The sequence below is a fragment of the Ochotona princeps genome, chromosome 2 (genome assembly GCF_030435755.1).
Source record: "Ochotona princeps isolate mOchPri1 chromosome 2, mOchPri1.hap1, whole genome shotgun sequence".
NCBI lineage: Eukaryota > Metazoa > Chordata > Mammalia > Lagomorpha > Ochotonidae > Ochotona > Ochotona princeps.
The window spans coordinates 31193528-31209595 of NC_080833.1; the positions used below are offsets into that span (position 1 = coordinate 31193528).

General features: G+C 57.7%; 1 protein-coding gene across 1 annotated transcript in view; it reads left to right on the forward strand.

Moving 5' to 3' along the window:
- The first annotated feature begins 5864 nt into the window (after positions 1–5864).
- KCNQ4 (potassium voltage-gated channel subfamily Q member 4) overlaps positions 5865–16068 on the forward strand; it is a 50763-nt gene continuing 40559 nt past the window's right edge. The window contains exon 1 of the mRNA XM_004591526.3: positions 5865–7163. Within this exon, the coding sequence (XP_004591583.3) occupies positions 6850–7163 (314 nt within the window). The 5' untranslated portion in view covers positions 5865–6849. The remainder of the gene's footprint in view (positions 7164–16068) is intronic.

Sequence of the window (16068 nt, forward strand, 5' to 3'; positions counted from 1 at the left end):
TGCTGAGGTCAGCCTGAAAACAGCCCACCCTCCCACACACCCCTGAGCCTCTGCCCTCCTTAGAGGGCCTCCCCATCCCCTTCAAGCTCCTGTGCCTTTCTCTTAGCAAAGGTCTATGGGACAGGAGCTTTCCAAGATCTTGTATGTGTCAAATGTCATTATTTTTGCCTTTCATTTAAATGACAATTTGGCAAGATATAGGATTGTAGGCTCGCAATTATTTGCCCTCAGCACTCTGAAGATACAGTTCCATTGTCTGTTGGCATCTATTGTTGCTGATGAGAAGTTTACTGTCAGTTCAATTATTGGAACTTCGTAGATAAGCTCTCTTTTCTCTCTGGTGGCTTTTAGAATTTCTTCTTTGCTCTTGATGTTCTACACTTTTGACTACGAGGTGTCTAGATGTAATTTTGATTTTCTTTTGAAAGATGTCTCCTAGGCAGTCTTTGTGCCTCTTAAATCTAGAAATTCATGCCTTATTTCTGAAACAAGCTTAGTCACTCTTTCCAGTATCTCTTTTTGAAACTAATAATAAATTGGGTGGAGTGTCTCAATCATCTATATCTCTTTTCTCTCATATGCTTAATTTCTTTATTCTGTGCGTCACCATGGGGCTTCTAATTCATTAATTCTTTCTTTCACTGTGTTTGCTGTAATAACCCATCTATTGATTTTTAACCCAATGTTAATGCCTTTAACTTTCATTTCCAAAAGTTCTAGATAGTTCTGTTTACTTTGGATGAATGTCTCCATTTGCTATCTGTTCTTTTTATATAGCTACTATTTCTCCTTTTATCTCCTTGAAAGTTTTAACCACATTAAAGCTCCTTTCAGCGTGTTCCATTATCTCTAGGTCTTCAGACATGGGTTCCCACCAGAGTTCTCTCACACGGAATCATCCTTGTATTACCTGGTGAGTCTATCCTGAGATGACCCTCAGTGTACTTGCTTGTGTCCTGGAGGGTGGTGGCCACTCCGAATGAGTGACTTCTGTTGTAGCTGCCCACGTTGTGTAGCTCCTGGGTAGGTGGCAGTTTTGAGGGCCTGGCTGTCAGACCCTGAGCCCACACCCTATGAGGACAGGCTGAGGTGTCATTCTCACATAGGGACTCTTCCTGCTACAAGCCAGAGCCAACTGCTATGGAGCATCCAGAGCTAGCTTAGTCCTCTGAGAGCAGGCAGCACAGTCCAGGCCCGGCTCTTGGCAGGCAGCTGACACCCTGTGCTGGAACACCAAGCATCCTTCTCCCCTCAAAGGGCCAGCTGCCCTTTATGACTAAGGTTTCTCATGCTTCCATTCAAGCTTGGATATGTTTTTTGTTAATTTTTTTTTATTTGAAAGGTAGAATCATAAAAAGAGGAGAGACACAGAGAGTCTTCATCTGCTGGTTTACTCCCCAAATGGCCACAATGGTCGGAGCTGAGCCAATTCATTGTCAGGAGCTTCCCCCAGGTCTTCACTTGGGTGCCGGATCCCAAGGACTTGAGCCATCCTTTGCTGCTTTCCCAGGTCATAATCAGGGAGCTGGGGAAGAAGCGGAGCAGCCAAGACATGAACCAGTACCCGTATGGGATGCCGGCACCACAGGAGGCAGAGGTGCTGCCTCTGCACCAGCCCTGTTATTGTTGTGTTTAATTACACTGAGGCAAGCATTTGCCCGAGCAGTTAAGATGCCCACATTTCCTTATCACAGTACCTCTGACTGCTGACATCAGCTTCTCTGCCGAGGGACACCCTGGGAGACAGTAGTGATGATTCAAGCGATTGGGTCCCTGCCATCCATGTGGGAGACCTGGATTGGGTTCCTGACTCCTGCCTTCAGTCTCAACCCAGCTCTGGCCATCATGGACATTTGGAGAAGGAACCAGCAGACAGCTCCGTGTATCTATCTATCTGCTTATCAAATAAACAGCGTTTATCTTGCAATGCCCTATGTCTCAAAGAGGAGGGACCTCAGTGGACCTTTAAGGTACAAGACAAGAGGGGTCTCAGAAAGCCTGGGGAAACTGAGAGCCAGCTGGAGCTGGCAGGCTCACTCTCCAACCTCCCCTACCCATCACTGAGCCCCTTGCTCCTCAACTGAGCCCCCACATTCTTCCTGAGTCCCCATCTCCCTTTTCCAAGCCCCCTCCCCTCCCATTCCTGCTCACAGCTTTCCCACCAGGAGATCATGGAGGTTCTCTCCCACCACATACTCGGCAACTCAGCGAAGTCCCTCCTCTTCGTTTTACAACCAGTTCCATTCTTCCTGTGGCTCAAGGGGAACTTGGAGCCTCCCAGCAGGGCCACCCTACTGTCAGCTCTGCACACTCTCCCTGAAGGCAAAGAAGTGACCAGGCAAAGAGGGATGGCTTTGACCTTCATTCCCTTGGCCCCTTCTCCTCCCAGGGGCCGCCCCCTCCAGCCCTTGTGACCAATGGGGATTTACTTTCATTGAGTTCAGCACTGCTCCCTGCCTACTTCCCTCAGATTTAGGCTGGATAGGGGCCGTGGAGGGAAGAGGATCAGTCAGTGGCTTGCCCAGATGCCAGGGAAGGGACAATGCCTGGACCCCTTCAGCCCCCCTCATTCACTGGGTGACATACATGACCTGTTCTTTCTGGGGAGTGGCAAGGGAGCAGTGGCAAAGGGAAAAGAAGGGGCAGAGCTGGATTCTCAGAGAGAAACATGGTGATGCCATCACTCCAGGAGCAGCCCAGTACTCCAGTCCCCTCCTAGGCAGTCTCTGGTTCGACAAGAGCCGCGAGGGACAGGAATTTCTCCTGGCCTCTTCTCATCCACCCTGAGTGCACACCTCAAGATGGATGATTCACACTTGCACAGCTCCCTGCATGAAATGTGACTTCTTTGTGCATGATTGCAACCCTGGCCATCGCAGAAGGTGGGGAAGGGGTTGTACGGGGTCACCAGCTGGCCCAGGGCAGAGCCAGGATTGGAAGCTCAGCCATGACTCCTAGTTCAGTGCTCCTTCTGCCTCTGGCACTGCTTACTACTGTGGGTCTAAGCCTTCCTGCACTGCCCAATCTGGGCTTTTTCTTTTGGGGCCCTGGCCAGGATCCCTGTGTCCTAGCAAACCTTGTCGTCCTTCCACCTGGCATTGAAGGTCTCCTCTTGCCGTTTGCTCCCTCAGACTCTGTGCCTTCCCCCGATTCCAGCACCTGACACACACAAATTGCGTGCAGCACGGGGGCTAAGAACCATCTTTGCTGAGCCTCACCATTTTGACTCTCAAAGGGAGCTATGAACAGTGGGGTTGCTGGGATGCTGAGACAGCCCATGTAGGTGCGGTTAAAGCATCTGCCAGACCTTGTTGAGGGTAGCTGCAGGCATTACCATCTCTGTACCTCTCTAAGTCCTCCCCATGCGTGCGCTCTGGCAGACTTGGCTCTACCATTGTCTATGCAGACTTCACCCTGTTCAGACCTCCAGCAACCTTCACTGGTTTCTGGGATGCAGACAAGGAGGCAGGTGGGTGGAACCCCAATTTCCTGGACTTCACCTGATCACCTGTGCTCCATCTCTTTTTTTCTACATCAGAGACTCCTTAAAGGATTCCAAGTCTGAGAACCACTGACTTCCTGCAGCCTCTCCCAAGATTCTCTGGTTGAGAATCTTGGTTGACCACAGGTCATAGTGGAAGCCAGTGAGGGGCCTGAGTCCCAGTCACTTCCAGATCTCAGCTTTTTCTGACCTGTAAGACTCCAGTTCTGGCAACAATGAGTCCAACAGAACAAGGGCTGGCCTCGAGTTGGCCCTGATCCCAGTACCTGGTGGGGAGAGCTCAGCTCTGAGAGGGTTTGGGGGTCCCCAGCTGGCTGTGCATCTTGCTCCTTTTTGGCCTCAGCTTCCCCACATCCCCAGGGCTGCTCTTTGCCCGCCAGCCCCAGGGACACAGCCTGGCATCCAGTTGGCACTCTACATAGGAGCACTCCCCCCAACCCCAGATCAATATGGCTCCAGTGATGGATGGTGGGCCAGTGATGAATTACAGGAGGTCCTGGAACCCTGCCCCCTTCTTCTCAGGCAGACAGATGGTGAGGCCGAAGCTCTGAGTCGTGCCAGGGACTTGGGCAGGTGGGATATGACTGGGTCTGGGCAGGACAGGGAGAAAGATGTGACCTGGGATGGGAAAGAAGCTGTGGAGGGTGAGGTTTAGAGAACAGATGGGAGGGAAGGAAGAAGGACAGAGTAGTGGGGGGAGCCACAGCACAGACATCCCCCCCCCCCCGAAAAGAAGGACTCACGGAAGGAGCCTGAGACAGCTGTCTGCTCAGAAAAGTGTCTTAGTCATTAGAGGCGGGCAGGGAAAGTTTGTGCTCCGTCATGGCCTGGGAATCCGGATGGGGCCGGAAGGGGCCGGGTGACCCTGAAGAGTGGCCACCTGTCTGCTTTGAACTGGACTGTCTCTTTCACCATCCCATTTATCCACACACACATACACATACCAACTTAACTGTCCCAAAGTTTCCTTCTAGAAGTGTCTCCTGGCTCCTTCCAACTCTCAGGAATTCTGCATATTCCTTTCCAGCACCAGTGCACCTGTCCTTCCATGACACCTACACCTGCAAGTAAAACAGTCCTCTCTGTCCTGGGGAAGTCCTGTTTGAGCTCTAACTGCCACCTTTCTTGCTGCCACCACGGTCTCTGCTGCTGCTGCTGCTTTGAGGGGGTTGCACGGAGTGGGATGAGACCCACAGAGAGGGTTGCTCCTGGGGAAGGAGCAGGAGGCCCAGGGCCCAGAGGTGCAGCAGGGCTCCAGGTCCCAAGTCCCAGCACAGCCCCAACTACAGGATTCTGAACACTGATAAGGCAGCTGGAATTCACTCTCCATTTTAACCCAAAGACCCCAGACCCCTTGCACGTGCTTTCTTTTGCACCAATATTGTCTCAGGCCTTTGTCTTCTCCACCGGCAGGACCCTGGATTGAAGAGATCCAGATAGGACAGTGCCACATGTTTGGGTGGTGCTGACTTGAGTTCATAGGGAGGGAAGGAGATAGCCTAGCCTGGGCTTTGCATGCATGATAGTGGAGGGGGACCCTGGGGTCCAGGGTCCAGAACCTTCCCCAGCTACTAGTAGAAGATGGGGGCAATCCCTTGCCCAGAGGCTCCAGGCATTTCTGGAGCCAGCAACACCTGGAGAGATTCAAGTCAGAGCCCAGAAGGCACTCTTCCCCCCACCCCACCCCCGACACAGAAGAGAAAGCGTCTCTGTGCAGAAAGGTGTGCCCCAGCTTGGGGACCCCCCATCCCCAGGCTCCCTGCAGGCCTCCAACAGCCAGGCCTCCCTCCCTCTCTTCCCCAGAAACGCTCAGCAGATCAATGCTGCCTTTGCTGACAGCTGAGAATCGAGCTCTCCTGGCCGCCCCTCCCGCCCGCCGCGCGTTGTCCCCCGAGACCCTCCCGGAGGAACCGGGAGTTTGCTGCGGAAGCGCTTCACCCTGGGGCAGGGCAGGCGGAGGGAGCGGCCGCGCAGCTCGAAAGGCTGGGGCAGGAGGAGAAAGATGGCAAAACCCAAATTACTACCCTGCCCGGGACTGGCATGGCCAAGGGTGGGGGCCTGGGGGGAGGGGGAAGGGCGTCCCCTCCCTCTCGCGGTGGGCGGACGGGCGGAGGGCAGGCACTTCTGCAACTTTTCCGCCCAAGAGGGGCTGCTGCAGCGGAAGCCTCCCGCGGTGGGGCTGTGCCAGCCTCTGGGTGGGGGGAAGTCTCCGGACTCCACTGAGCTGGCTCCCCACACCCCCTGTGCCGAGAAGCCAGCTCCCTGATCTGGGCGGGAGGCAAGAGAGGGTGGTCCCTGGGGAAGACAGCCCCAGGCTAGCGGAGGTCCCTCTGGAGGGCAAGGACGACTTTGAGGGATGGCGATAGGTTGGGGGTGGTGGGTCGTATTCAAGGGACGCCCAGGAATAGATCCAGCTGCGGGAAGAGCGAACACACCTGAGGCCCGCCCAGGGCTGCGCCCGTGCCCTGGTGCAGCCTGGTCGCCCAAGGGCACACCTGAAGCCAGGGGCAGCAGGCGGGACCGCGGCCACAAGCATCGCCCACGCTCCTTGCCCCAAGCACTTCTGCGAGTCTGGGCCCTGAGCCTCGCTCTTCACACTCGGCCGCACGGGGGCCATTTGGCGTGCCCACAGGTGGACACTCCACCCAGCCACACCTCGGCTCCCCAGGGCGCCGAGTCCCGTCCATGACCGGCCACCCCTGCGCGCGCCACGCCTCGCTCGGCCCAGCCGCCCCCTGGGCGCGTCCCACCCCCAGGGCCTTCGGGGCCACCCTTGCCCACGCGCTCGTGCATGCCGCTTTTCTCGCGCCCAGCCTCCCGCGTCTTGCGCCCGCCCTGACATTCGCTCCGGACCGCCCGGCTAGCAGCCTGCCCGGCCCCTGCACCCCTGCACCCCTGCCCCGCCGCCTTCAGGCGCGCTCCCGCCCTCCCTGCGCCTCGCTCGCCGACTCGCTCGCTCGCTCGCTCGCTCCCTCCCGATTTGGGAAGGCGGCCGCGGGGCGGGCGGGGGCGGCGGGGCGGGGGAGGGTGACATGTGAGCGGCGCCCGGCGGCAGGTGGAAAGGCGAGCGGCATGGAGCGCGTAATAAGAGAGTTGGAGTCGGAAAGAGCCGCCCCAGTCGCCGGGGAAGCGGGCGGTCAGTGCGGGCTCCGGCGGCCCCCAGGCTCTGAGCACCCGCCCCCGACCCCGGCGTGGCCCCAGCCAGGCCCCTAGCCCCTCGCCGCCCGCGCCCATCCCGGGTCGCTCCGCCGGCCCCGGGTCCGAGCCATGAGCCGCTGAGCGCCCCGAGCGCGCCCCCGCCCCGGACTTTGCCCGGGCCACGGCCGCCCCCCCGCCCGGCGCCGCCCATGGCCGAGGCCCCCCCGCGTCGCCTCGGCCTGGGCCCCCCGCCCGGGGACGCCCCCCGCGCCGAGCTGGTGGCGCTCACGGCGGTGCAGAGCGAGCAGGGCGAGGCGGGCAGGGGCGGCTCCCCGCGCCGCCTGGGCCTTCTGGGCAGCCCCCTGCCGCCGGGCGCGCCCCTCCCTGGGCCGGGCTCGGGCTCGGGCTCCGCCTGCGGCCAGCGCTCCTCGGCTGCACACAAGCGCTACCGACGCCTGCAGAACTGGGTCTACAACGTGCTGGAGCGACCCCGCGGCTGGGCCTTCGTCTACCACGTCTTCATGTGAGTTCGCGCCCCGCGCCCTTTCTTCTTGCCCCGGCGCCCGCGTGGGCTCCAGGACGGCTGCCCCGCCCTGACTCCGCCTCCTGCCCCCCCAACCCACCTCGGGCCGACCCTCGTCTCTCTTCCCACACCCCGGCCTGACTCTTCTTTCTGATGCTCAGTAGCCTGACCTCCGACCTTCCTGTCTCACCCCTGCTTGCCCTAGCTTCAGATGGCTGCTGTCTCTACTTATTTCCCTGACAGCCAAGCGCGGTTCCTCCATCCCAGGTACTCCCTTACTTTCAGTTTCCTGCACCCAGGGACTCTGCCAATACCTGAACTTCTAAACGGGGGTGCCTTTTCCTGTCCCTCACCTCTGTCCTAGCCAGAACATCCCATGGTCCCTACACTTTCTATATCCTCCTCGCCAGTTGTGTAGCTTATGATGAACTTACACCTGACCCCCTTTGGACGTGGTCCTCTCCAGGGATGTCTCTGACCCCAGTCCAGGATTGGCTGTGATGGAAAGCCTTTGGGAGGGTCGCAGGCCCCGTGAACTGTGTCTGATTTTCAGTCTTTTCCTGGCTTTCCCCACCATCCTCAACTTTCCAGCGGTGGTGGCAGAGGCGGTAGCTGCAGCGGCCCAGCTCGCCCTGCCCTGCTTGGGCAGTGAGGCCCAGCTTGCCTGCCTGCTGGCCGGCAGAACGGGCCTGGCTCTGGGCACTAGGGGAAAAAGAAAGAGGAGAGGGGTAGGTTTGGAAACACTGCCACCGTGGGCACCCGCCTTCCCCTGGCTGGGCTCCTGTAACTTTTAGAAGCACTGACCCTTCTTGGAGAGCAGAGTGAATTTTGGCAGCTCAGAGCTCTGTCTTGGGGGATGGCCTGGCCCTGGCTGGGAACATGAGAGGCCCGGCAGATATCAGTTGAAGGGCTGGGCCTGGTGCTGGGATGCTTGCAGGTGCTTGAAAGAGACCTCTGGTCTCTGGGAAATGTGTCTCTGTTAATCCTTTCTCTGGACAGCCCTCTGGTCTTGGGGTCTCCAGGGTGGCCAGCTTGCCTGTCCCTGGGCCTGACCAATTGCCACCTCTCTGTCCCATGGAGAGGTGTGTCCATCCCTCCACCTGCCCATGCTGCCTGTGTCCACCCCTCTGTCAGTCTGTCCCATGAACTTCGTGTCTCTCCATCTGTCTATCTACCTGTGCCCCCTTCTTTCCTATGTCCTCCTATGCCTGCTTTTTAGTCTGATGCCTGCCTGCCCCTGCTCCTCTGAACTTGGGGCACAGCAGTGCGAGGGGAGGGGAAGGAAGCTGCTGTGGGGAGGGGTAGAGAATGAGAAGTGTCCCAGTAGTGAAGTGCTGGGAGTGGCAGTTTTGCCTGCACTCAGAGAACCCTGGCCAAGCCTGGGGCAGACTTGAGATTGCTCAGGATTTGAGGTTGGGCTTTGGGTCAGGGTCAGTGGTAAGCAGTAGCCAACTGCCAGTGTCCATTGAGAGGTCTGAGATCAATTTCTGTCACTACAGAGAGGCTCACTGGAGTGCTAGGGCTTCTGTGCTGGTGGGCCTGAGGTGACTGCTCCTGCAAGGTGAGATGCTCTGCAGGTGGGAGCTGTGCTCACCAGTGGCAGCTATTGAAACATGACTGTCTAGGCATGGCTGGGGCTGGAATAGCCAATCTGCCTCCAAGATGGGGGTCCTTACCCCCCAGACCTGACCTCACAAGGTCCCGCAAGGGTCACTGGAGGTGAAGGAGCTGCTGCCTGTCCCCTGGCCGGCCACTGTTGTCACCTCTTCTGGAAAGGCCTCCCTTTTCTTCCACAGGAGCTAAATCCGCTGACACCTTTGCCCTACTTCCTGCCCTTTTCTGATGCCAGGAATGCCCTGGCCAGGGGCATGCTTGTCCCCAGGAGCCCAGGGCCGAAGCACTTCTTCGGAGCTCCGAGGGAGGACAGGTGGTGTGGTGACATGTGGGTGGTTAGGGATCTCAGGGAGCTGGGCAAGCATCTGAGAGGTGAAAGGTGGCTGCAGGATTGGGGTGGGGGCAGGGAGGGAAGGACCCACCTTCTGCACGCCCAGGGCATGGGGTGGAGGGGGCTTGTGTCCTGACTGGGCCTCTCCAAGCCTCCATCTCTTGGTTGTCCATGTAGCTGAGAAGCCCAGCCTGCCTGCCCGCCTCTGAGATGAGGTCATGGGTGGGAAGGCGCTTGGTAAGCTGGGGCCTGTTGGGGCCTGAGGCTTGGTGGTTGGTACTGGGGCTGGGGGAGCCTGTGCCGCGGCGGGGCAGGGGGGTTGTCCTGGTGCTCACTGCTATGTATGTGTGTCCTCACAGGGACCTGCTTCTGCAGCTGGGCTTCTCCCCCTCCTGCCGTACATAAGGTCCTACCCCCTGCCCACTCCTGGTCTTCCCTAGAAACAACCCAAGGGAGTAACAGTGAGTGAGGATCTCCTTGGTGGTGCCGCAGGTGGCTGCAGGAGGAGGGTAACTGGCAGGACAGCCTGGGAGAGGAGGAAGGGAAGGGCTCTTGGGCCAGGGCATTGGGGAGACTGGCTGTTACTTTGTACCTGCCAGCTGGCCACAGGCAGCACCTGCACCTTGTCTGGCATCCAGAGCCAGTTACCAGATTGGAGGGCATGCCTCTCCTGGCAGCCAACAGCTTTGGGCCCTGGCTTCTTGCTGCTTCTGGAACCAGGGCATGTTTGGCCCCTTGGAGCACCACCCCCTCTGTCTTTAGGCCTCTGGTCCTGTCTCCAAGTCTCACTCTCCAGACTGTACCCCTCTCCCCCACACACCCCTGCTGTCACCCAAGCTTACCCACCACCTCCAGCCTCTGCAGGCTCTGTTCTCTGGGAGACCATGGTACAACCCGCCTCTGGTGGTTTTTAGGGTCCTTCTGCTCAGCCCCTCAGTGCCCTTCTCTGAGGCAGAAGGCTGGACTTGAAGGGGCTGGGCCTAAGCATGGCTGTACAGCCCTCCGACCCTCCATGGCCTGCTGCTCCCAGCCTCTAGCTGCAGCGGCCGGCCACCCTACTCTAAGTGAAACTTTATGAATTTGTAAACATCCTCCCTCAGCCTGGCTCAGGGTCAGAAGCTGTGGGAATTGGGAGGGAGGGAAGTGGCTGCCACTCCTGGGCCCTTGCTCTCTTAGCCCTGAGCCCCCCAGCCTCTGGCCTGCAGCATGCCAAGGTTACCCAGAGCCCTCAGGCCTCCCCATCAGGGTAGGTGGGCAATCCTCACACCATGATGGCCCCAATGTGTCTCTGAGCAACTTAAACCCATGTCATGTGGCACATTGTTGGTGGCAGATGAGAGGATCAGATCCCAATTTCTTAAGTCATGGCTCCCAGTGGCCACTTGCCTTGGTTGCTCGAATTTAAGCTGGAATCAGTGTGTCCATAACATACAAGGGTGCACTGTGCCAGGGCTGTGCTGTGCCAGGGCTCCCTGTAAGCCTCTTACTGTGTCCCTCTGATGGGGAAATCAAGACTCCAGAGTTGTCACCCGGTTAACAGGTTAGGGCCCGGGCCCAAAGCCAAGCTGCACCAAGACCCCGCACTAACTACTCAGAGCAGACACCCACCACCTGGCTCTTGTCAGCAGCTCCCAGGGAGTTCTGAGGGGTCAGAGGACATTGCCTAGCGCCTCCCCCGCAACTCCAAACCATCATGCCTTGCGTTTACAAGTGTGTCCCTACCTGCACGCCTGTTGGAATGTTCCATGCACCTGGATGCTACATGTCTCTGTCTCTGTCTGTCTGTCTCTCTCTCTCTCTCTCTCTCTCACACACACACACACACGCCACACACACCCAGTGGCATGCACCTGCCAGAAAGAGCTGCCTCAGCCTTTTTATGGACGTTCCAGAAATGTGGCCAGCACAGACTCAAACATTGGGGCAGAGCTGGCTCCTTGAGTTCTGCGTGGAGAGGCCCTGCAAGTTTCCTTCAGTCCCCCAGCCTAGTCTATGCCAGGGACACCAAGGCGCAGAAAGGGGACAGGTCCTCCTGCCAGGCTCCCACCCCTCCATCCAATGGGGTAGCGGGAACTGCCCCAGAACCCCAGACCTTGCACATCCCGGAGCAAGCCTGCAGGAGACACTTGTCCTTACCCCTGCTGGAGGGGGCTCGCAGCCGAGAGCTTTGCCTTGTGCTTGGGAAGGCCTTGGAGTGCAGTCTGCATTTCTCGTGCTGCCCGCTCCTGGTGCAGGGTCTCTGTCCAGCGGATGTGGAGAGCTCCTCCTCTTTACCCTCTTGCACATCTCACCACCTGCACTCCTGCTCGTCTAGGCCCTCCTTGGGGGTCACCGGAGCAGGTTGGGGCTCTCCACCCCATTCCTGCAGTCTACTCCTCCCCACCCAGGAGGAAGGCCTGGGAGAGGTCTCTCTCCAGTGCTCTCTGCTGCACGAGCTGGGAATGTTCTGGGAGGAAATTATTCCCATGCTGGTGGCCGCACTGGAGTGGGTGATTAATTTGAGACTCTGCAAGCCACTGGAAGGAGCTGAGAGCGCCTGTGAGGGGATTCTCAGGCAGAGATGGGGCAGCTCTGCAGAAGGGGCCTGGCCCCGGAGGAGGCCATGAATCTGCACCCATGTAGACAGAGAAGGAAGGAAGGGAGGGGTTGTAAAGCTGACAGGTTCATGGTCACTTCCGGGTCAACCCTTAGAAGTCATGAGTCTGTACCAGTGACTCCCTGTTTCCAGGTGTCAGTTTGTTCATCTGAGAAGTAGGAGTGATCACACTGGCCCAGGCCCAATGAGACAGGCTCAGAACAGCGCTGGGTACCCAAGGGTCAGCTGCTGTCACTGTGATGGTGGCCTTGTAATCAAATTCTTCACTTCCCCTTTTCTGGGCAGAGGCAGACAGATGGCTTTAATTCTCAATGAGTGTGTGTGTGTGTGTGTGACAGCCGCAGTGCCCTGCACAAGGAGCCCAAGGCTGTGCTGCCAGCCTCCATGCAGCATTCCCCAGGCTACCTTTGCCTTCTGCCCCACCCACCCGCATCCTCTCACTTACCCCTTTAGCCACCCCACTGGGTGGCTCTTGTTGTCATCTTCCCTTCCCAGGTGAGGAAGTGAGGCAAGGAGAGGGAACGCCACCCAGCTGCCCTCTTCACAGTGTGAAGAGACATCCCTCCCCCATTAGATCTACCCTAGGGTACCTGTTGGCTTATTCCTTCCTTCTCATGGGGTCCCAGAGGCGGCTGCTGCAGCTGCCGGACCTGTGGTCTCTGTTGCTGCTCTCCCTGGGATCTGGAGCCGTGTGTAGGTGTGAGCGGGTCTGTGCTGCAGGAAGTGGGCATAGGCCACATGTTACTGTGTTCCTTGCAGCCAGGCCTCTTGGTAAGACCCCCAAGCAACTAGACTGGCACAGGAAATTGGAGGTCGAGTCATGGAACAGAGATGGCCAGTAACCCCTGGCAAAGTGGGCAATCTCCCACTCTGAGCCAAAGGTCTTGGCCAAGAAGGGCCAGGAATTTCAAGGGGGATTTAGGTCTTGGGCCAACACTTCCAGCCAAGTCCCTGGGCCTAGGTGTCCTCCTCTATAAAATGGGCCACTGAGGGGTGCCTGGCACACAGTCCTGCTGGCTTGATCAGAAGTGCTGTCTCAGGCCCTTGAGACAGGGCAGGGAGCTTGGCTCCCAGCACCTTCCCCTGGAGTCCAGCGGAACACAGAACAGCAACCTCCTGAGTACCAAGAAGCTGCCTCGGTGCTGAGCCGACCCCAGGACTCTAGGCTGGCTGGGCCACTCTGTCCCTAGGGCAGGATCTGTGTGTGCTGGGGGTTGGCCCGGGGAAGGGGTGAGGAGCAGAAGGGGCAGCTCCAGGCAGCAGGCTCATTTTGCTGGGAATTCATGAACAGTGCAGCTGCAGGGGGTCAGTAACTCAGTGAGCCCTTCCCCTCTGGAGATGTGGGGATCCCTGTGGAGAGCAGGGGTCTCAGGCCCAAGGGCCAGAGGCAATCATGCCCCCCTCTCCTGTGACCCCCTCAGATGCCTAGTCCAAGCTAGAGACATGGGGTAGGGGGGCCAGTAGTCAGGCGATGGATGACAACCTGCTGAAGACAAATGCAGTATAGGTCCCAATGAAGCTGAAGGAATGGAGGAGAGATAGTAGGAAGGACTGCCCATGCCCTGGAGGTGGAGTGCTGTCTCCCAAACCTGGAGACCAAGTCTGGCTTCTTAAGAATTAACCCAGCAGTGCCTTGGGAGCTCATGAACAGCCCTCCTTGCATGGTGCACAGGGTGGTAGTCAGTGTCTGCTCACCTTTGGGGTGGAGGAGGGAGAGCAGGTACCCATGGGCTTTGGGGCGGAAGGGAATCATGGGCTGCCTCGCCTCCCCCTTTCCCTCCCTGGAAGCCTCAGTTCAGGTCACTGTCTTTGGGTTTATTTTTTGCCGGGCTGTTCCCCCGGGAGGGGTGGGGGTGGGGAAGGGAGGAGGGAGAGAAGGAATGGCTTGGTCAGCACAATCCCTGGCGCCTCTACTCCTGCCCCTCTTGGCCCAGCTGCCACCCTAAGCTGGCGGGACCAGCCCCTGGGCACAAGGGGGACGACGCAGCCCCCACGGCACCTGCATCCATGGTGGGGGGGGCCATGGTCAGAGGTTGGGAGCTGGCCTCCACACCCTCATCCCCTCTCTGTCTGGCTCTGACCTGTGCCCATCAATGGCTCCATTCCACAGATGAAGATACTGAGGCTGGGGGTGCTGATTGCCTGGGGACACAGCCTGGCTGGGGACCTTTCCTACTACCCCTCCTCAATAGATGGGTGTACATTGGTGTTGTGGGGGATACTGCTTCCCACTGCTTCCATCCTTCCAGACACAGGAACAGCGCCAAATTCATTTACTCCTTGCTTTTCGGAGCCTCCAGGGAATGTGAAGAAAAGTGTGAGCAACAGCCCAGCAGAGGGAAGGAGGCCCACCCAGGAGGCAAGAAGGCCAAGACAAGTTGCTGGTTCTTTTTAAGGCCATTTATTTATTTATTTGAAAGGCAGAGTGTTGGTGGTGTGGGGGGGTAATAGAAAGATCCCTTATCCAATCGTTTATTCCCCAGGTGGCCGCAACGGCTGGAGCTGAGATGATCCAAAACCAGGAGTCAGAAGTTTCTTCTGGGTCTCCCACATTGGTGCAGGGTCTCAAGGATTCGGGCCACCTTCTCTGCTTTCCCAGGCACACCAGTATGGAGCTGTGGGAAGCAGAGTGGCCGGAACTCAAACCAGTGCCCATATGGGATGCCAGTATCACAGAGAGTGTTCTAACAACACGTACCCTTTACTCATGCTGCTTTTTCTTTCAAAAATGCCTGTATGAACCCCATTTTACAGACAGGGGTTAAGGAGGGCCTAAGGAAATTAAGTGAGGGTAGTAGAGAAATGGTAGCCGCAGTTTCCCTGTGGCTCACATCCTCCTGCGCTCCTCCTCACCTCTGGCTCTCTGGCGCCTCCTCACTCCTCCCGCTGCCTGTTGTCAGCAGCTCCACCTCAGGTCCTCCTGCACATGCACAGTTTGGGGGTGGTCTCACACACTTGTGCATCAAGGTCACCTCCAGGATGGGAGATGCCTTCTCCTCCTCCTCCCATTCATGTATGAGCTTCCTGTGCAGCGGAGTCCCCAGCCTAGTGTACCTCAAACCTAGCCCTGGGCCCACCTGACAGAGGCTCCCCACCCCCAGTGCCCTGGCAAAGGCTCTCTCCAGCATCCTTGGCTCCCTGTCTAAGGAACGCCCATAGGGATTTCTCAGGGTTTAGACCTGCCAGCAGGTCCCGAGGTCACCGAGGGTGAGGCAGGTGGTGGCCTTTGGCCACAAGAACCACTGGACACAAGCTTTATTACGCATACGTTACAGGTGTTAAAGGGTAAGGAAGAGGAGGGCAGGAGAGAGCCTTCTGGCAGACCCCATGCCCACCAAAGACGCTGTAATTGGCTGTATGACACATCTATCTCCCTAGACCTTCCGGTGATGTCAGAGGTCATGTTCAGGTATACTTCCCTTGATCTTCTAGCCATGTTGGAGGTTACACTCCACCTGTAGGCCTGATGGCTGTGCCTCAGGCTAAGGGGAGGGTTAGGCTTAAGCCACGCCCTCCAGGCAGCAGGGCAGGGGCCTGGGTGATCAACCACAGGGATTTGCTTGTTTAGGTTCTGTGTGCCTCTCCTGCTGCTGCCATGCCCTCTCTCCCACCCATGGTCTGGCTAACTCCTGTTTGTCCTTCCAGTTGCACAGGCAGCAGCAACCCTCTTGGGGAACCCATTTCCAACCCAGGCTCAGCTGGTGGCCTTCCTGTTTAGAAGAGCTGGGTTCACCCCACCTGCCTGTTCTTGACTCCCCAGTACTGGACTAGGGTGGGAAGTGGGGCAGTGCTTTGGGAGGTGGTGCTGAGGCTGGGTTGTATAGAGGAGAAGGGTGTGCCAGCCAGGCGGGGAAGGCCGTTGAGTAGGAACTGGGGCTGCAAGGATGTCCCCCAAGCAAGCACTCTGCAGCTGCCTGGCTCCTGGTATGTGGCAGGCCTTGGATTTCTTAACTGCAGTTGGGAAGCTGAGGGTCAAGGGAACCAACACGCACCAGGTGACATGAAGGTGGGGCTTGAACACGTGTCTCTCTGACTCCTAAGTCCACTTTTCAGAAGGCTCTCAGATATGTCAGCAGACCCAGGTGGCTTTCAGTGGCCTCGGGCAAAAGAGAGAATAAGGACGGCATGCTGACTTTTTAACAAAGCCAGACGTATTCCATTTAAAAGACTGTCTTTTAGTCTGAGATTATGTCCTTTCTTTTATGAAATATATGATGGGCTAGGATTTTTTAAAATGTTCTTAGTTGGAGAAGAAAAAAAAATGTAGACAACCTTATGCAGTCCCTGAAGTCCTGACTCCAACTCCTGGCCCCTCCCTGAGTCCTGGGCCAGAGAGGGGAACCTTAGGCCCTGCCTCTCCAGGG